Below are 22,029 nucleotides of genomic sequence, written 5' to 3' on the forward strand. Positions count from 1 at the left end.
ATATACATACGTAAGATCATGATTAAAGTTACCATAGCATTAGCCATGTGTGTTATAGTGGTGTCCAAGCACCACCAAGTGAGCAGGCCATCTGGTATGGACCTTTTGGCCTAACGGTTATGATGATTGGTGAAAGCTGGCTGTCTATTGGTGGACTGCTATCTCTTGGAGAATCTCCCAACTTGATGGTCTGTCAATCAACCTGTTTATAAGGTCAATGACATAGCCTAAAGTACAGGCCTTCAATTTGGTAGCTGAAATCAGATGTGGTGAAATCGTAACAAAAACAAGTCTCAAACACAGTCTTAGGGTAACTTTTTTTTATCAATCAGTTCAACTGTGCCACATGAACAAATTCCATGCAACAAACAGATGATAGATAGGGGGGGTGGGGGGGTTGTGGAGGGAGAATTCTTGTCTATCTCACCTTGAAAAAATGTTGGATAATAAAATAGAGACCGAGACCTACAAAATCTCATGTGTGCAACTGGGAGGCTTGGAGAATTTTCCTTGACAGCAATGTCATCTACATGAGCAAGAGGTCAGTTCCTTGCCTAGGCAGTGACACTTAAAAATATGCAGGCAGGTAAATTATAGGGTGACTGAACTGATCTGAACAGCTCACTGCTTCTTGGAAAAAGTAACCATAGCATCATAACATGTACAGATTCCTAGAACTCGTATATTGACTGTCATGCAATATATCATCCTGCATACACACAATATTGTGTTATAAAGTAGTATTGCAATACAACCCTCAAAACACATGCTACAATACCAACCTCTTCACACCAATCCTTCACACCATCACAACAAAATATCCCCTATACATACACGTATCCTTCTTGTTCCCCTTCCACTATGACTACAATTAGATACAGATTATACAAAGGCTGTTGATAAAAGGTCAGCACATAGGGATCCCAAAATGGTGGCCTCACACATGTACCAAATCCCAAACCACATGTCAATCAAAGGCTATCTCATAGTAATCTACCCAATGGAATTCTCATCAGTGATTGGTTGGAATACCTTCTCCTAGGTTTTCATCTAAAGCTGGCCTCTGGTATTGGGGTGTGCCTGGTTGCTTGCTGTGGGTAACTACATATGAGTGACCTAAATTCTGTGCTATATGCATTATGGTCAACACTAAAGGCCGCTGCTACGGCATGAATATATGCATGCACAATGCTGTACTCTATTTTCCAGGGTCAGATACATTTGGATACGAAAGTGGTTATGGCAATCCAAGAACAGGCCAGTTTCATCAACTCATGAAATTTTAATGTTAGCAGATGGACGTTCAAAATGATTGATATGTTTGTGGTATACTGTTTACATGATAAAGATTTCTGGGATGTAATCTATTAACTATTCATGTAGCACTCTGTTTTTATCCTGTATACAGTTTTTATTTCAAGGAAACAAGAAGCTGAATATTACTTGTATAATTGTCATCTAATTAATATGTAAATCATCACTTAAGTTATCTACATACCAAAAATCATGACGATTAACTACATCTTGAGTTATTCTCTTTCTAGCCTGACTAAAATTGTGCCAATAGCAGCCAGCCCAATTGCAGAGGGCAGGGGTCAACCCCAGCCAGAAAGAGATTGTGTAAACACAGGCTATTCTCTTTTACTTCTTTCAGATTATAAAAAAAAAACACTGGCAGCTGCAGTTACAAAGAAAATTGCTAGTGGGCTCAAACTTAACCACTTTTTACACCCTGCTATTGTTATTGTTAGGACATGATCCTTGTTTCATGCCTAATTTCACAGTGATCTGCTGATTTCACAGTGAGTTTTCTAGGAACTGCCTCATTAGTTTTTAATAAGGCTGGGAATTTTTTAATGGAAAACAGCTTAATACACAATTATCTCATTCTGGGTCAACTGGTCATCAAGAGAAAAGGTACTGTATAAATACCAAAGACATAATTGCTTGTTTTTCACACTTTCAGTTTGTGCAGTGAAAAAAAACATTAGCAGCACTCTGACTGCAACTACATGTATAAAAGAGGGTCTGCATCAGGACATTACCAGAACACTTCAACATGTCCTGAGTAGGACAACTTTCAAGTGGTATCTTATCTTGAGCTGTTGTTAATTGGCACCGGAACAAGAGGGGCAAACAATATTGATTCTTACTTCTTTGGCACTAACTTGAATTTCTTGAAAATATGGTAAATCATACGTTGCAATTCCTGCAGTGGTTAAATGGTAACCTCTTCACTACAAACTTCAAACTGCCACAATAAAAAATGCTTGTAGTAAAAATAAAGGCATTTACAGTAAGCTGTTGTCATACATTTTGTAGCTTCAACTTTCTTAATGTGCAAGAAATTGTAACCTCTTTAGAACCTTACTGATAAGTCTTTAACACTCAGCAGGAGATTACCAAGCTTTCATCACCTTAAAATGAAGTTAAAAGGCTCTGACTGGGGCTAGCTCAGATAACTATAAGTGCTTTCTTATCCTAATATTCTGTGACACTGAGAGCTAATTAGCCTCATTCAGGGGTTGAGTAACTACCAACAGAGGGACTTTTTAAGGGCATTTCAATGTCTTTCAAGAGTCCTTGTGTTGACCTATTTTTGGGAAAAATCAATGATTTTTAGGACATGAAAGGTGTTTTGGTTGACAAGAGTTGATGTTCACAACACTTGAGTCATGGTACACCTTTCCTAAGTGGTTGAGAACATGGGTAAACAAATTAGGTTACCTATTCAGGCCATGGGAAAAACAACAACAAGGGAGGGCTTCTCAGATCACAGGTAGCATACAGTAGCTTGAACAGTCCAAGAAAGTTGCCTTGATACATAATTATAAATCCTTTGGACGGTTACAGTTTTTAAGAACTCTATATGATTATACAGCCAAAACTGTACATGTGAACACCTTTACAATGTGACTTCTTTTTGATGGTGACTTTGATGATTTTCTCATTGACATTTAGAATCCTGTCTACAGCGACCATCTGCCCACATCGAACAGATTTCAGAGTGGTCTTCTCAGGCAGTTTGGATTGTACAGAACTTAATACTTCAAGGAGTGTTTCATGTGCTTATGTTGCATTGTAATACATTGCTGCACTGTTTCTTTGCAAGAAAGTAAAGCCTGCATTTAGCTAGCTAAAAGTGGATCAAAATAAACACATTCAACAAATACTGAAATAGAACCTCCACCATTATAATCTTCTGAAGACAACAAATGAGGTCACATATTCAGCATCATTGGTTTTCCTTTCACTCTTCCAATGTTGTTTTTCTTTCCATAAGTCCTCAACAAATTCTACGATGGGAATCTTTTGAAATAGACCTTAAAGGGGTCCCATGACTTTAATTCCTTAATCTAAAAGCCTTTTCAAAATCCCTCACTTGCATGCAAGAGCATTTCCTAGGGAAAATTTATGTTCTTTTTCAATTCACCTTTCACTGGACTGTGGCGACAGTTTTTGAAGCTTGCATGAAAAAGCTTGAATCTTACTCATAAACCAAATTTCTTCAACACTTTTCTCAGAGCCATCAGAATTTTTTATCTGACACTTGATTACCTAATTAGTCTAGTTAAGTTATTTTACAAACAATAGCATAATGAAGAACTACAGTTGACAAAAGCAGTTACACAGGAAAATGGCGAACTTAAAGGTACTCAGATAACACTTTAGCCATTTAACGTCCCAGTAATTGCAGTCTTTAGCCTACTTAGTGATAACAAATTGACACATTTGGACATCTTCTTTATAATTCTATTCACCTGCTAAGACAAGAAGAAGAGTCTTTACCTCATTGTTTAGTAGACTTCTATGTCACTCTTGCTAGAGGCTGTCTGTTTTGTTTTGAAGATCACACTGTTGTTACTTATGCCTTTAAGCACATTGTTATCTAGCCCTACCTCGAAGCAAGGAGGTTTTGCTTGAAGCAATATACTGAACTCTACAAAGTTATCTTGATAAATCCTTTAAAAATATGCCTTCTTGAAAATAAAAATCAAGCACTTAATACTCACAACATGCCTGTTCCTCTTCCATGTTGAAAGTGTTCTTACCTAGGTGCCTTTTACAAGCACATCACGTACAAACTCATCGCACTTTGTGAGTTTTAACAAAGAGGCCATAGTAGTGATATCGCTCGGAGGCGAAATTATCCACGGTTGTTAGTCGTTTGTTTTCTACCTGGTCGAAGCTCGCTATAATAACAATGTAACGACCAACGTGATGAATGCCTGCGGGACATAGCATTGTCAGGTGGGAACAACCATTCCCAAAAGGGGTAGTTTGAAAAAAAAAGATAAAACTTAATGTGTTACATGCACTTAGTACATAAGTCTGTGACTCAAGCAAGATACTTTCTTAGTTAGATAAAACCATCTTGTAAAAAAAAAAAAAAACGTTGACATTCTATTATTTTGCCCCCTTCCTAATCATATTAATGGACTTTCCCAAATTTTCACCATCCAACATGGGTGCATGAATGACTGAACATGAACTAATGTGTATATGTGGCAGACAAGTTGTCAGCTGAATGGGTTTGAGGTTGTTTTAATGAGAAAATTGCACCGTAGGTGGGGCACTTAGACTCCTCTGCTATCACACCCAGGCCTTATTTGTTTACGACACTTGAACAATGCTTGCCCACAATATAACAAGCTTGCATCTACATATCTACAACATTCTTAACATCATATTGACTTAATAATCATGATATCAGCCTGCTGCCTGGTTTCCACAATGTCAGGACCAAAGTTTTTTCCGCCAAATTTTTTATAGGTCTTTTTTTCACCAGATTTTTTAAAGGCCTGTTTTCACCAAATTTTTTAAAGGTCTTTTTAACCAAATTTTCATTGCTGAAATTAGCATCTTAACTCTCGAAAACAAAATTTTAAACATCTTCTTCATAGTCTTGGTTTCAGCAAAATCATTTTGGACTTCAGATTTTTTTCAGTCACTGACAACAGGTAGCAGATGCTATCTTAACTTCTGACTGTTTACAAAACTTATCAAGTTCCTTGAGTAAGTTCTGAACTTGGTATCTTATTACCAAGATGTCGAACCTTCATCTGTTTTCAAATACATCATAATTTTATCATATATGATGCAGCTTATCTACAAAGCTACCTATCAAGACTATCAGTTTGTTTTCTGCAACGATAAAGTCTTGAAATCCGCAAGGTTATTCTTCAAGATTACTTTGTAATCTTCTACATGTACATGTGTGCATTCTCATAACCTTTGATATTTGATTTTTCCTTTAAAATACCACCCAGCCCGAAGCAAACAATATCTTATCCGCCCGCCAATAAAGAATGCTTTATTCTTAGTCCTCGTGCCCACGATATTGGACTTCGTGTCACTTAATCAAATGCTCTTGACAGGTGGATACAAGACAAGCTATAGTGTAGAACAATCTTGGCTGTCCATCACAATTAGAAGTTCCACCAATGATAGCATTGCAGTTAACAGTTCGACCAATGAGAAAGTGGCTGCATGTGTGCCAAATATTTGCATTTTACTTTTTTTATTTCACATGTCTACATGTTGAAGGGGGTTGGCCAGGCTATTACGTCATGTCTGTGTAGGAGCCAAGTATAAAGGATAAAAGTTGCCTTCTTATCAATGTGCAAACTCCACTTGCCACAAAAAAGGAAATCATCTCTGGTAAAAGTTAGTCAAAACTGCCCAAGAAGACCGATCAGGGGACTGATAAAAAATGGTCTCTGTGATAAGGTGGTAATTATACTTATAGACAGGATTCTTAAAACTTGACTTTGTCAATGATGACGAGAAATGATCAAGAGACATTTTCTATGTAGCCTGATTAAATCTCACTTATAGTAGCCTGCCTAACATCCGTCCGGCCTCCTAGAAGCCCTGGACAGCAGAGTTTGTGTTACACAGACTAATTCTAGGGAACCAACAAAAAGTTATCACATTGGCCAGATGGTGCCAAGTGCTTTTGTGAACCCTGTTTGCAACTCAAAGTCAACACATACAAGGTTTTGTTGTTTTGGCTATCCCAGCCTTGGCTGTGATTGTTCGGCCATGTGTGGACTACGTGATGAGCAGCACGATAGACAATGCTCCCCTGAGACACAGCTGTTATGGCCTGCTGACACATGACGTAATTTGACACAAACTTTATTTCATGGGTGACATCCTCTAGACATCCCAAATATCGTGTGAGCCAGTGAACAACATTCATCTTGTTTTTCATCTAGGGCATCCATGTTCTAAGACTATAAAACATTTTTGTGATAATTACAAAATTTTGTTGTTTTATGAAGGATGCAAGCATTGTTCCTTCAGCAGCCAAAAGAGCATCTCTTTATTAAAGGCTAAAATTGATGCACAATACATTTACCATCCATGAAATAATGTTTTGTGTGATATAAATGAGAAATATTGGCAAGACTATATAACTGCACCATGTACCAGCTGTGCACTAGTCCCAACCTTGACCTATCCCTGCTTCATTACCCATCTAGGACAATGATATATATTGTTATGTCTGATCAAGGGATCATCTCAACACAACTCATCTACCCTTGATAAAATTCTTATTGCTGTACAGTTCTCAAACTATTTTAATCCATCTGAATGACGATTTTTCAGAGTAAACAAACAACTTCCATCCTAGTAATAACACATTAACAAATAGAGTGGACCCTCCAAAGGGCAGTGGAGGGTGTTGAGTTGAGTGCACAACTTTCATGCTGACAACACATTTTCTACCCAGAAAAACAAGAACTTTGTAGATGTTCCCTTTAAAATGATGATATGGATGGACATTGTACATGAAAGGAATGGTCACTTTCACTTTGACTGTTTATCATTATTGATTTGGGATCGATCCATGTGTGAGCCAGAAGTACTGTAAAAATTACTAACATTTGCTTTACCCACTGGGTAGCCTATCTGGTTGGCAGTGCTGTGACCAATGCTAATTTGTTTTCTTCCTGTTTTGGGAATCACAATTTCATACCAAGGAAACCACCTGTTAAAGATAGTCTCGAATTTCTTTGCCCTTAAAAAGGGAAAAAAATTCAATTATAAGGCAGTACAAATCAGATGTGTGCCCTAGATGTCGAAAATTGGTCATCACAAATACAGAGCAGCTCACAAAGCTGTTCACACAAAATTTCATTGGCAGGCTTAAATAAAGAACCTTTCCTGGCACAACATATAAATGTTACACAACATGCCAATAGGGACTTTTGCTAGGCGGCCAATAACAAGTGTTAAATGGCTCCTCAATGCTAATGATATACTGGGACTCAATAAAAATATGGGGATGCATCAGACATCCCAATCGAATCATGGAACTGCATGCCTAACTGTACACCAAGGCAACACACAATGCATTGTAATGTGAGTTATGCACACTTGGGTCAAGGATTACTATAATACTAATGATATATATCAATAATAACGTCTGTTATATTATAAATGTTTAAATGGACAATCACATAAGGTAATTGTACTGTCTCTCTAACTATGAGAGGACACATGTGTCAACTACCCAGATCATTTTCAAGCCCCCTTTCCCCTAGACACTATACATACATGTACATGTATATTAGATAACAGCTGCCTATATATAGGGACACAATTTATAAAAAACCTACCCTTATCGTCGTCAACTTCTAGCACAGCCTCCGTCATAATGTTATCATTATCATCCAAAAGTAAAATTTGTTCATCAATGTCCTCTCGCAAAATACAGTCGGACAAACGTCTCAATCCGGAACGAGACATCTCGCAACCTTCCTAACTCGACGGTCGCGCTCGTTGAAATGACCTTCCATTGTAGAGGATCGTAGTTCAAGTTTGAACCCAAAATATAACCCAGGAATTCCCGAATAACAGGTTGTACAGGGAGGTTGGCACGCTCACTGTTACAAACACCCCCAGCAAACAAGAATAGGGGATACCTTACCACTATCGTATTACCGCTCTTTTGGCAGACTGTTCCATTTTGCTCGACCCCTTTGTAGTTGGAAGGGGGTACCAGAGGCAAACTAGGCCATTCTTGGACATGCAGTAATCTCTTTGAATTGCATCACCGTTCCATAATCATTGATTGAATTGCTGTTATTCCCAGAGAAAATTTCAGACATGTATTTCTCAAGTTAACAGTCAATGGAATAATTCCTCACTTTCAAATCTTTCTTGACACTATACTTTTTGTAGTTAGTAAGCACAACCTGTATTACAAACAATCCTCACAAAAGTTGAGATAATAGCTTCTATCCATAGTCACATGTCAATCTTTAGATTCTGTTCAAGCCTTTAGCTTTAGACTTAAGAAAAAAATACTGATGGTTTGTAATGCAGGTCACAAATGTTTTAAGTCATGCATATACCACAAACATTATCCCTCCTAAAATAGAGTGGACCCTCCCGAGGGCAGTGGAGGGTGGTTTTTGTTTCCAGCGGACATTCATCACTGTAAGGATAGAACCAACAGCCAGGCAGAATGCTTGTCAGCGCCGCGTGGAAGAGTACCCTCGCGCCAAGGCGACCGCTTTTGTCCAATGTTTCCCGGACTTTTGTGCAGAACCTCACTTGTACAACAAAAAAGAGAAAACACCTGCACTGTGAAAAGGTAGGCCAATTCAACTGTGTCAACTAGGGCGATACCCCAGTGCATGATGGGGTACTGGTAATATTTCAACCTGTGACAGAGAATTGAAGGGCTTTTTGGGGAAGTTTAAGTGGTCGGAAAAGAAAAATCTGAGGGCAAAGTGGAAAGGAAAGCCTATCTTATATCATATTCCGTTAAAATCTCATTTCTGGGACTTTTGAAATTCCATTGCTGTGGTTTTATCCTTTAAAGCTAAAAATATATGAATGACAAATGTTGGAACTGATAATAGTTTTTATTCACACATTTTGTGGCACTCTTTATTCTGACATTACATCATTTTAGATCAAACTCTTTAATCTATGATAATTAGAATTTGATTCAAGCAAGCAATTTAAACTTTGCAATGCTTTGGTAGATCTTTGGAGAAAACTTTAACAAACTTTCTAAGCAAACCTGATCTTGTATGTTATTGTGAATGTTTAGGATAAACTTTAAGGACAGTTAAGTTTCCCATGTATTCCGTAGAAAAGTACTTCTTTATGATAATATTTAGATTAAAATCAGTTATCTTATAGAAATGCACGTATGATTAAGCCTTGGAACATTTAATAAACCAGTCAGAAGATTTTACAATCTGACGCATCTAAGACTGTTGATATACTGTTAAAACTGTTATATAATATCACTCAATTCCGTGACAAAACATTAGATATAGAGATATTGATATAATATATGCTGGTTAAGTGTTTAACTTTGTTGTTAAGTGACCATAAAAATTTGGGCCTACGTGCAGCGTTAAGGGTAGACATGAGGTAATGTATCCATGTGACGGAATGTCAGGTCGTAAATTCGAGCCCAATCCCAGCACCTCGCTGTACGCGTGACACTGAGTGGCTGAGAAGAGAGTCGTAACTCAACGGTCTATTGTTAGACGTCCTGGGCTTGACTTCCTTCTCCTGTCTACATGTATGATAGCATTTCCTACTTGCAAGAACATATGCCAGTAAAACAGATAACTGCACAATGATTTCAGGTCTTTGACTTTGACTTAGGTCTTAATTCTATGGTTGATTCTTTAAAGAATTATATTCTAAAAAAACAATTGTATTTTCAAGTCCTTTGGGAAAGCTGCACATGTAGCTATTTGGCATCAAATGTGTATTCGTATGTTGCTGGAATAGGCAGCAGCATGCTGCAGTTTAAGATTGATGATAAACAAAATTAATGAAATAGTGGATAACTGAAGGAAACAAGCTTTGTAGTAACTTTGCTTAGCTGCGTAAGACAGAACAGTATCGAAGATTCGATCCACTTATACTAGCATGGACCCTTATTCTTTTTGAAAGTGCAGGGGGATCTTAAATGTGCTTATAAATTGTGGCTCTTCGAAAACTAAGGGTCCTTTGACTTCAAGTTCCATCCAAGAGGGACGTTCCTAACCGAAGCTTGGTACTCATTTTCACCTGAGACAACTGATGAAATAGATGCAAAGTAACTTTCCAAAGGGCACAGTATTGGAGCTCGCTTAGGATTCCAACCCATATCCTATAGATTCTAATGCCAAGAAAACCCTAACCACAAAACCGCCGTACCACAGTATAACTAATGATGTGGTCAACCTACAGAATTTGGTTCATGACAACAAAACACTTCACCGTCAAAACACGCAAACACGAGGTCTGGCAGAGCTGGGCTTATCAGGCCTGAGGTGTAGATGTGTTTGAACAGAGATGAACTATCAAATTTGAACGTGCTCCCTTTCACGTACGCCACATAGGCTGAGGTCTGCGGACTGCAAGGCATCCTGGGAAGGGGATGGCTACTTCGCGTGCACGCCCCTTAGAATGACACGAAAATACTATTACGATTACCAGGAAAAAACTACAGGACACTGAACAATAGGTTTTTACAAAACCACCTTTTCTGCTGATATAATTTTATTAGACCTAGTTGAGGTGTCAATATCATACTGAGAAAACTTACCAAGACTTCTAAGAAGTTACAGACATACAGGTGTTTTCTGAGAAAAAGTTTAAGGCAAAGATTTTAATGAAGGTCATACTCATAGTCATTGTTCTAAACTATCTGGTTTTTTGTGTTTATCTCTGTTTTTGTGTTTATCTCTTTTTTTTTTTCTACAATAAACTTAAAGTTTGGTACACTTTGCTTTGAGGGGCAATGCTCCTTAAATACCTTCATGTACAAACTTATCATGATATCATACATAGGTACATAAGGTAGAAGCAAACATTATAAAACTTGACATGCATCATAGTTCCATTTCCTTATGCTCAAATTGCTTTCAAATGATATACAGAATGTACTAAAAGTTTGCTAAGATTCCGTAAAGTACAAAAGGGCTTAAAAAGTTGCAGAAAATGTCCAAGCACAGGAAGTCATGGCTTTGAATTTGATTGTCTAGTTCTTGTCTTATCACAGCACTTATTGTGAAGTGCATATACATTGTACATGGTAATGGTCTCCTCTTTCCTTATCAAGCACTGGCCAAGAAGACCACCCAGGGGCATGTGAAGTGTGGTATATATGGACAGGTGGTCAGTAAAGACAGGATTCTGAATGCTTGTGTCAAAGGGATACATCATCTTAGGGACCATAAAAAAGTTGTCTCATTGGCCAGGTGGTCACTTATGTAGAGGTGGTCACTAGTAAAGGTTTCCTTTTTTAAGAATCCAAAAACACTTCCAAGGATAGCTTGCTTCAAAAGATAGTTTTGAGGTTGTTTTTTCCCTGTGCCCTCTACTTTCAAACTTCTGTTGTGGTCGCATTGTACAGGAGGTCCCTATATGCAAAAGTACTGTTGTCACTTGTACACGTAAATCTTTACAGAACAGATGACCTGGTGTCCATGCCACTCCACACGTAAAACCTTAACAACATTACCTTATCACAGGTACACCTCACACCTGTGCAAATTAGTCTTGTAACAGAGTTCATTTCGTAGGTCTCGTTCACAAAGGATGGACACATGGTATGTGTACGAACACGATCTTTGCTTAATGGATAATAAAATGTTTACATGATCTTGTGTTAAGTTTCAAAACAACTGTAGTTCAATGCACTTTTGTTGGGGTATACCCCTATATTCTAACACCCAAATGTTCTGACATCCCTATGTTCCTGCATCATTATGTTCCAACAACCCCAAACCCTAACCATAATCCTAACATAGGAGGGTCAGAACATAGGGCCATTAAAACATAGGGTCATTGAAACATTATAGGATTGTCTGAAAGTAGGGCAGTCCTTTGTTTTGGGTCTATCGAGCATTTCCTGTTTTGAACGAATACAGGGTCAGGGTCAAAGAAGTTTTGTACCCCTCATCTCTTCATGAAGTTCAATGACTTTCTTGCTGTTGGTTCACTGTATAAAATGTACTTTGCACAAACAACAGGATTTAAAGACACTGCACTTAATATTCTGTATTACTGCTACATGTAACATTCAAAACCACCTGCACTGGACAAAGTTTGCCTGATCTGAAAAACTTCTTCTTTCGCAAGGTTAGGTGAATATAGACATCCTTCAAGCCGTGAAGCGATGACAACACAACACTACTGTGTACCTGCTAAGGCTTTCTTCATTACAAATTTGTAATTAAAAAGCAAGCCAGAAAGGCGTGCTTCATGAAAAAAAAGGAGAAAAAGTAGGTGTTGCACATGAATGTATTTCTTGCCAAAAGTCCTGGAAGACTAGTGGTGTGACAGAGGCCTTAATTTGTGGTATTTTGTGTTAGATAGATTTGTGGTGAACCACAACAAGTCCCCAGCAATATCAAGACAGAATAAATGTTTTCTCTCCATTTCGTTTGCACTATGAAGAATTTGATTGCAAAAAAGATGAGGAGGATTCTTTCAAGCCAAGCAAATTTCAAACAATCAAGAACAGTAATTTATGCAAGAACACTAGACCAAAGAAATATGCAATAGTACTAGCTTCCTACAATTAACAAGTGGTTCAAAGTTATATATCATACTGCATATAATTTAATCACAATGTGATGTTTGGATTTGTAACAGAATATAAACACAATGCTGATTCAGAAATATGACTTTACAAAACTTCCTTATGATCAAAGTGTTGTAACTACCAGCAAGCCTAACTAACAGACTGTCAACCACAACAATTGTCTTGGACTTATTTGCATCAAGTAAAGAATCTATGCTAAAATGCTGTCAAATCAGTAGACTGCTAGCAAACAAAATTGAAAATTTTCTATTTGAAAAAAAGTCTAAATCTGACTGATTTTACTGAGAATACAAAGTGGTATTAGCATACGAATGTTACATCTGGACAACATTTATGTTGGTAACGTTACACTTATTAGCTTGAAGTTGATTGATATTCAAAACATTATGTACACTATACAACAGAGGCGCAATAGTACTGAATGAGAAAAGGTGAACATGATTAAACTCACAGGAAAACCCACTGTCGCAGTCTTCCAGCTCGCCATCGAGCGTGGCGGTATCGTAGTGAAAGGCTCGGAGCTCGAAGTACCCGCTGCCCGGTACGGTCACCTCCAGCTGGAAGTCCCTTTCCTCCAGGGAAATCCCATTAACCGTGGTCATCATCGTGCTCACTCAATACAAACCAGCCAAGGAGATTTGGGAAAAAGCAACTTTGAAAAATTTGGGGCCATAAAAGTTGCATTCGAGCTACGACTGCAAGATTCAATGCAAAATTTGGCGTACTGAAAGCAAAACAAGAAAAAAAAGCAGGAAAAATTGTCGGTCGTTGCAGGTTTACATTTTTCTACCTCACCGCGGACTAGACTGAGAAACAAATGGGCTTCAGAGTTTAGGTCAGACCTAGTCAGCAGTTTTTGACTCGAGGCGCGCGGGCTTTCGTTGTCCGTTTCTGAGGGAAACAAGGGTGGTTCTAAAGCACTGAGCGAACATGTGGTCACGAACTAAACAGACTGTACCATTATTGGTTCTCTCATGGGGGTGCACTAGGTTGCAGATAAGATCCTCTTTTCTATCCTTTAAAATTGTTTTTAAAAAACAGCATTGAAAAATATTAATTGTTTTAACTATTACAATAGTAATTCTGAAGAAGTTACAATTCTTTTTTCATACTGAGGTTGGAAAAAAATTGGTATCTTCCATTGAAGTTGCACGAGACTTGCAAGTCACGCAGCGACCAAAGTCAAAACTACCTGAGTGTATCCTTCTCTGGGATATGAGTATGTAAATACTGTCATTAGCAACAATGGAACACTTTCTAATCTACGATGGTGGGCGTAAAGCAATGGATAATGTGTAACTACAGGCACTTTGACAATGGACTGTGTGAATGGCAACAGAAGTTCGCAATTACAGGGCAACTGGTGAAAACAAACTCATAAATATTTTTTAACACAAACCATCGATTTGGGATTCTTAAGAAAAGGAAACGCGATACCTCCTGGCCAATGTGACCACTTTTTGGTGATAATTTTTCCCATTGAGTCATGATTGACACAAGCATTAAGAATCCTGTCTAGAGTGACCATCTTTCCGCATAGACCAGATTTATCAGTCCCCTAGGTGGTCTTCTTGAGCAGTTTTGATGTATACAACAGAAAATTGTTCTACAACTCCCTTAAACTTTTTGTTGAAGGCTTTTTTTAGAACTTTCCCATTGTCTTTTTAGGTATTGTTCTTTTACATTACCTTTGAAAAGTTCCTTGTTTAAAGAAATGGTTTATAACGTTACACTTCCAACATTTATACCGTCCATTACATAACGATCCATTATCCACGTAAAAGTTGGCGCCACCATGTCGGCTAAGTGTTCAGTCACACAACACATTTGTTCAGCGTGACATAACAAAGTCTAAGCTGACTTCTTTGTGTATATATACTGTACATAGTATAAAACTTGCTGTTGTCAGCAGTGCAAGTAGCAACCATAAAATTTCCTTCCAAGTGCTTGCGGCCGAAAAACAAATACCTCCTTCATCCAAGACAACACACAAAAGACGAAGTTTGAACATGACCGCACGTACAGTTCTACTTGCCCTCTGGTTGACCTTCACCTTGAGAATATACCATTATTCAAGACACCAACAAAGTTGTCTTTAATTTTCTTTTTTTTTTCTTGAACAAATTTCCTCTGTGCAAGGCCACATGGACCACTTCTTGGCACTGAACTATCCATTACTGGAACAACTGGCCTTTTCCATATGTCAGAAACATCAAGAAGTAGAAAAGCTTGACTTACTGGTCCAATAGGCAAAGGCTGCACAGAAAATTTCCTACTCTATCTATACATTTCAATGGTTTTGATCCACTCACACAGGAAAGGACCACTACTCTCTATATCTATATCTATATAGCCGGTACAACCGCCCTTCGGCATAACACACCAGCTTCGCAGGCACGCGGTGCGGCAGCAGCTGGTTATATTACACTGAACGATCCTTGCGATAAGTGTGATGGGCTCTTTAATGGCAGGCAATGATGATTAAGAAGATGATAGAAAATATTCACTTCTATGAGAAAATCACTCTTGGCCTTTGAAAGAAGACTTCTCAGTGATCAAATTTTCCTATTCTTTTTGGGGGGTTGAGTTTGGGCCTCCTTGTGGCATGATGATCCTTCCAGTTCCTGTATCTTTTGTTTGGGACATGGTGTGGTCTTGACTTTTGGTGGTAGATAACTGAGGAAGAAGTGGTATAGGTTTGGGCCCCCTAGCAGCATGCTCTGGTACTGCAGCCTGGGCATTTTTTTTAAAGTCCGAATATCTCTTAGAAGAAACTTCTCTTTGTCCTGACAGAGATTTGCACTATGTCTACCTTTAGCAGCTGCAGCCAGCAACAAAGGCTATTTTTCTGCCAGCCCTGCCCTTTTGAACTCAAGGTGAATAACAGAAGTGTTAACACACAACACATACATGTACAATGGACATGTACATGACCATGGTTACTTATTAATGCAGTCAGCATAAGTGTACATGCAAGTATTTAGTTAGGGCGGTGCACTACATTTGTACAAATGGCAAACAATGTCCAGGTAACATACACTGGATCTCTCAGTGTTTAAGCAAGGTGGTATTGTGGTTAGGGTTGTTTACTTAGAATCTAAATTTAAAGGTTATGGGTTCAAATCCTGAGCAGGCCTCAACGTTGTTTCCTGAAGAAAGGCACCTATTGTCAATTTTTAGCTGGTTGTATAATTAGAGACGTTTCCCCATAGCGTGCAGGACAATACTAGTAGTATATATTGAATAAGCACTGTGTCAGACAAAATTTGCATACCTAGACTCAGCCAGTGTGAGTGTACATAGATGTGTATAGGATGAATCAATCTCATCAGCTATGATATTTAATGGGATTTAAGTGTACACAAAAACCACAGTGATATATTTTAGCAGGGCTTAATGTTATTTTTACAGTAGAAGGAAACAAGAGTTTCTCATGGTGTTAAACAATGGAAACAATTCAGTAGACAGGTCACCTGGGAATTAAAATTACAGCAAACATGTGAAGACATACAGTATTTTCTACTGTACGTAGAACTACTATTTCCACATCTGTTGCACAAGGAGTACAGTCAAACCTCTACATAACAGGAACACAGGGCCAATGTGATGACGGTTTCAATTGGATAATTTTCCCATTGACACAAGAATTAAGAATCCTGTATACAGTGACCATCTGTCCACATAGATCAAATGTCATTGGTCCCTAAGTGGTAGTTCTTCTTTTCCAGTTTTGACTACTGCGCTAAAACCAAGCACATGTACCATACCTGTAACCTGTACAACAGTGTGCTTCTGTGCCATGCTGTCTGCAGAGGTGCCCTCCCCCATTCCAGGATATCAACATGACATCACTGACTTCCTTTCCCAACCCTGTCTAATCTGCACCACTACTGATGACTCATTCATTGAGAAGCCTTTTCCCTAAAGGATGACTGGTCTTTCCAGTTTATAGAATAACATAATTTGCATGTTAAAAGAGCATAATGGATGCATTGACACTAAGTGCATACATCTGTCTATTGCAAATTTAATAAGCTTGTTTATGACTCAACTTTCTGTTTGTGAAAGTTCAACATAAAACTGGAAATTTTATGTTTTTTGTTGTTGTTGATGCTGACATATGTTCCAAAGGAATGCTGAATTATGTAGATCTCTCCTTAACAATAATTCCTTCTTTCATTCTTTTTTCTGTCATTCATTCATTCATTTATTCATTCATTCATACTCTAAAACATTAATTAATGCCTTTATACCTTGTAGACAAAACAGGCACATCAAACAAGATCCTTTTGATAATAGGGACACATAACGCTAGTTCACCTTTATCCGCATGGTAACCTATATCCATTGTTTTTAAAAGCGAGGTATTTACGAATATCTAGTTGACGGACGTTGGTTTCAAATTGCAATATTTTCATAGCATTCCAGGCTGAAACAGACGTCTGTCGACTTGATATCCCTAAATACTTCGATTTTATATGCAACGGATAAAGGTAACCCCGCGGATAAAGGTGAACTAGTGTTATAACAAGATATTGATTAGACCAGTATCATTCTTGGTCTAGTAATATACTAGTATTCTGCTTACTTTCATTTGATCACTAAGCATTGTTATGGTAAGCTTTCACAACATTTAACTGGGTTTATCACAGTAAATAAAGCAATGAATATTGGAGATCCAACTAGCAGATCTAGAACAATGGCTTGTGATGATCAGGTATACAGATGTAGAATGAAGATTCTATTGTTGTCTGTCTGATACATGTGAATGTGGTGTAAACAACAGTTATTATAAACACAGAGATAAGACTGCTAACCCATCTGTATTCAAGACTGTTGGCATGAAGGTCTATGATTATATTCTAAATAGCACAGTAAGGTGTAAATTGTAGGGAATGAGATGACCCTTGAATCAGGCAGACTACAGGAATACTAGTTAAGTGCAGTCCTGCAGTTCCTTTACTTTTTGATAGGTGGCTCTGCTGACTGGCAGCCTCCTTCCCGTTTGTGATACATGCAGGGTCCTACATGTTCTTGAAAGACTTATTGATCGACAAGGCACATAGAAGTAAATGTTAAGGATATACAATAGTAAAGAACTGCATTTCTCCAAACTGTGCAGTACATTTGTACAGTGTAGATTCAAATAACTAGTGTAGCTTGTTTACAGATCTAAATGCTACATTGACTTTACGTAAAAGTGTGTTCACACTAAATCACTAAAACAAGGAATCAGAACTTACCAAAGTATTTGAGCGTTTCCTCCGCCTGTTCGGGCGAGAGGTCTACGGGGGTGTCCGGCGGGAGAGCCGGACTCTCCAACCAGTCCTTGTTCTCGTAGCCGAAGACGGTGTCGGCGCGGAGCTTGTAGCGCGGGATTTCCTCCTGGATCAAGCTGATGATCTCTACCTCGGGTAGATCTGGGCTATTGCAGAGGTCTGGAAAGGGGGAGGGGGGCAGAATGGTTCAATCATTAATTTGACTTTTTTTTTAGAAAATTGTATATCAGGATGGCCAGGGTTGGACAAGTCCCCTAGCCTGATTGTTCACGGCAAGTGAAAGCGCTGATTGGGCATGTGCAATTTTGTCCTATCCCACTTGTCCGATCGGGTAAGTAAGGTTTTTCCATGAGAGATTTTTATATACTTACTTGTTACCATTCACAGTCATAGCATCAAGCATTGGTCAACACAGAAAAATAGAGCCAACAATAAGAGAATTCCATTGATGGAATTGAAAATAATTAGCTAGACAAATGTCATTGATATGTCCAAACAAGTAAAAAGTTAGTTCGGGCAAGTAAATTTTCTATGTACTTGCCCAATAGGACAAGTGAATCTTAGAAAACTTGTCCAACCCTGAAGATGGCATGGGCACAATGAAATCTATGGCCTCACTAATCTGATTAGGCATTTCCTAGAATAGCCTGCATCACTCGAAAAATAACTGGAGAAGATACTGCTGAATCATTTAGTTTTGCAGTGGTTTTATTTTAGGGTAGGAGGGAAAAGGATTTTTTTACTCATGTGTCTTGAATTCACAGTAACAATACAACAGGTGTCATAAATTTGCACTGGAGAGTTAACAATGAAAATTGCAAAAATAAAACCACCACAAAAAGTTTTGCAATTAATAATATTTCGACCCTAGATTTATCTTACTGAAGGTATACTATGTATATCTTCCTTATTGCCTGTAAAGAAAGCCTACAATCAAGTTAAAAGAAAAGGTTTGCAGCACCTTTTCCTATTAGGTAGAAAAGTTCTAGAAGAAAGAGAGAAACACAGAGCTTTAAATGCATATGAATCATCTACAAATTTTAGCCACCTTTGCCCACAACATGAAATACACTCAAGTCATATTTATTTCTTGTTACCATGTCTGTCTTTGGCACCATTTTGGTCAGCCATTCTGCTTTTCTCTGGAACTGAATAAAAGTAAACAAAAATGTATGTAAAGAAAAATAAGTTTTCTCCAAATTTCTATGTAATGGAAGCATATTAAGAACGTTGCCCTTTCTATAATTTCTGCAATAATTTTAGGGTATCTAATGCAAAGGCCCCATGCCCCTTTTAATAACCAAAGATAGAGCTGATGACTTCAATACCATACAATTTTTGCTCAGTGCTCGGAGCAGCCTTTTTTTGCAGAGATATAGCACATTTTAGTAATGGAATAAGAGTATAAGTCTAATAGTGTAAGTCTTATTATAAATACCTGTCAGGTACAGTAAAGATACACATTGACGGTCCAGCATTTCGATATTGTACCTATTTTCATGGCATTGACATCGTACATGGATAGGAGGCTTTCACCTGACCTAAGCCTATTCAAAAGCTAACCTGGCAGTCTACCATCAAGACTTCTGTATGCAAGACTTGCCAGATGGGGAACAGATCATAAACTAAAAGTGAGTGAGCACGCACTGGTACACAGCGCCAACTGTGACTGGTCACGTTTGGCTGGCTTTGACGCACTTTCCTAACTCACTGTCTCGCTGCCCATTACTACACTAAATGGAGAGGCCGCGATCAATAAAAGTAATCTCCCTTTTAGTGTGATTTCTGGCTGAAATGACTGTCAGTGACAGGGAAGTCTTTTCTGTTAACAGTCCAGGTTTTGTGGGCTTATGGTTATATGAAAACACTCTCAGTGACAGTGGAACGGTTTTCATCACCTTCTGCTTTCTCAATATTGGCCTTCTCATCATGTTACACCCACTTTCCGCTAGAGTTTGCAACCACTGAACGACTGCGGTGCAACGTAAGATTTCCTGTTCGAAAAATTTCTAAACATAGAACAATTTTTTTATTTTTGTTGTCTTTTATATAAATATATGTAATGTCAAATATAAATATATGTAAGGTCAATACTTAACATCATATTCAAATCCTGAAATGAAAGAAAACTCAAATGTAATTTTGCTGACTGAATGGTTGCACAGTATTTATCACCATCTAGTGGAAAGGAGAACTAATCTGTGAAAGTGACATTGGCTATTTGCCTATTTTAGGCAATATCAATTGAATTTCTTGGTTCTAAAATTAAAAGAATACTATGTTGGCAGATTAAGTTGAAAATAGTAGTCCTTTGGTACAGTGTATGTACAGTTTCAGGTCAGTTAATATATCCTCGCAGTCCCCTCTGTCATGTCTTACATAAACAAGTACTAGTAGATCCACCACGGCAGAGGCTCTCAACTAAACAGTAACTTTCAGTTACTCCCTAAAGCCTGACCTTTGTAGTGACACCATTTTCCGCTCACTTCCTGCCACTCATATACACTATCAGTTTATTCATAACTACAAACACAAAGCAACCTCCACACACGGAAGCATAAACAAATATAAACGATCAACCTTTTGTATCTTGACACAAAAGTGCAATCATTTTGCTTGCAAGCAGGCCATAACAGTTGATCCCTTTACTCTGATAATCAAACTTTATGACTGGTAACCCAAGATGCATATAAAAGCTCTTAAAGGAACTGATTTAATCAATATCACTCAAGGTCAGACATCAAGCTCCTGTCCCTTCAGACGATGATGTATATGTTCCCCTTGGCACAACAATGCCATCAATATGGTACACACCTTGTGATTCGCCAGAGGCAACACAGATTGCTATTGGACGGCATATGGCCGCTCCATTAATAAAACCAATGACCATACTATTTTTGTCTTTTTTTTTGTTGAAAACAGGAATGGAAAAAGAAAAAAAAAACCTTAGTTTTAACTGAATCTGAATTTTCTGGCTGATTCTGTCTGAGTATTTTGTGTGACTGTGTGTGCGTGTTGAGGGGGGGTCGAGCATTTTGACCTGAAATTTTATCTTTACTTCCTGTCAGTCTGTGGTTATACTTATTTCCCCAGCAGGTAGATATGGTCTAAACAGTCAAATGATTTCGTACAGCCTTTATAATTCTATACCCTGCATTACTGACAAAACATATCAGTCATTGTCTGCTGGTCTGAATAGGTACACCACAGGGGATTGAATGATCTCTGACATTTATGTGGTGAAGGGAGAATGACCATATAGCATAATTGTACTTTCAATCTACTGCATTTACATCGTCTGGCATTTTGACTCTTGCAATTTAATAAGATTGAATTGCAGCTTATGAATGAAAAAAATATCAAAGGGATACCATCAGATAGACATACATTTTGTGGTTAAGTTGCAGTATATCACATGTGTTGCTATTCTTCAATATATAATTCAAAACTTGGATCCTAGTGTTGTATTCTAGTGGCATTGCCAACTAGACCATGACTAATTGATATAGATTGACCGAATAAGAGTGAAAATTACGTGCACTTATTAGCACTGTCTTTCAACAATGTCAAAACATGAAACAATTTTAATGATAGAGCTCTATATTGTGGCAAATTCATGTGTTGTTTAACACACCATTACAATGTTTGTGAAAACTGACATTTGAAGGTATGTTATATATAATTCATACAAATGTTTCAGATCTATAATGTCTTGTCACACCACTGTCATAAAATTAAACTAGCTGTCAAAGACATTATTTTGGCAATAGCAATTTTTCCCAATTGTTTTTATCCATTTGTCCTTGGTGCTGAATTGTTACTCTAACAACCAAAAATAAGGCTATTTCATAACTTTATGTCTTTAGGGCCTAGAAATGTTACTGATATGTTTCCAATTACGGTCTTGAGTCAGTAGGTAGGAATTCTCTTTTATTTTTTCAGGGTTTGACCAAAGCGATCCAACAAAATATAGTTTAACAATCGTAAAACCAAAGTATAAGGTAATTTCAATCATATTTCAAATATACATCATATAAGCACAAAAGAGAACATGTTAGAAAATACTTCTGTCTGAATCACTTAGATGTTGGATCAAAAGTTTTATAGATATGCCTCTTGTCAGGATCGGCAATTTTTTGTGGAAAAGAAAATGGAAAATTTTTTTCTAGTCAA

General features: G+C 37.8%; 1 protein-coding gene across 24 annotated transcripts in view; it reads right to left on the reverse strand.

Annotated features, from left to right (window-relative positions):
- LOC118405561 (trafficking kinesin-binding protein 1-like) overlaps positions 1-22,029 on the reverse strand; it is a 64,899-nt gene that overhangs the window by 19,868 nt on the left and 23,002 nt on the right. For 17 of the 24 annotated variants that reach the window (XM_035805078.1, XM_035805072.1, XM_035805069.1 and 14 more), the window contains one exon: positions 17,821-18,015. In XM_035805078.1, the coding sequence (XP_035660971.1) occupies positions 17,821-18,015 (195 nt within the window). Of the gene's footprint in view, positions 1-1,032; positions 1,154-4,013; positions 4,186-7,628; positions 7,911-13,028; positions 13,481-16,344; positions 16,461-17,820; positions 18,016-18,953; positions 19,005-22,029 lie in introns of those variants that run through there. The other 7 variants (XM_035805070.1, XM_035805071.1, XM_035805088.1 and 4 more) reach the window with 6 other exon arrangements.

Source organism: Branchiostoma floridae, chromosome 18, assembly GCF_000003815.2.
Source record: "Branchiostoma floridae strain S238N-H82 chromosome 18, Bfl_VNyyK, whole genome shotgun sequence".
Taxonomy (NCBI): Eukaryota; Metazoa; Chordata; class Leptocardii; order Amphioxiformes; family Branchiostomatidae; genus Branchiostoma; species Branchiostoma floridae.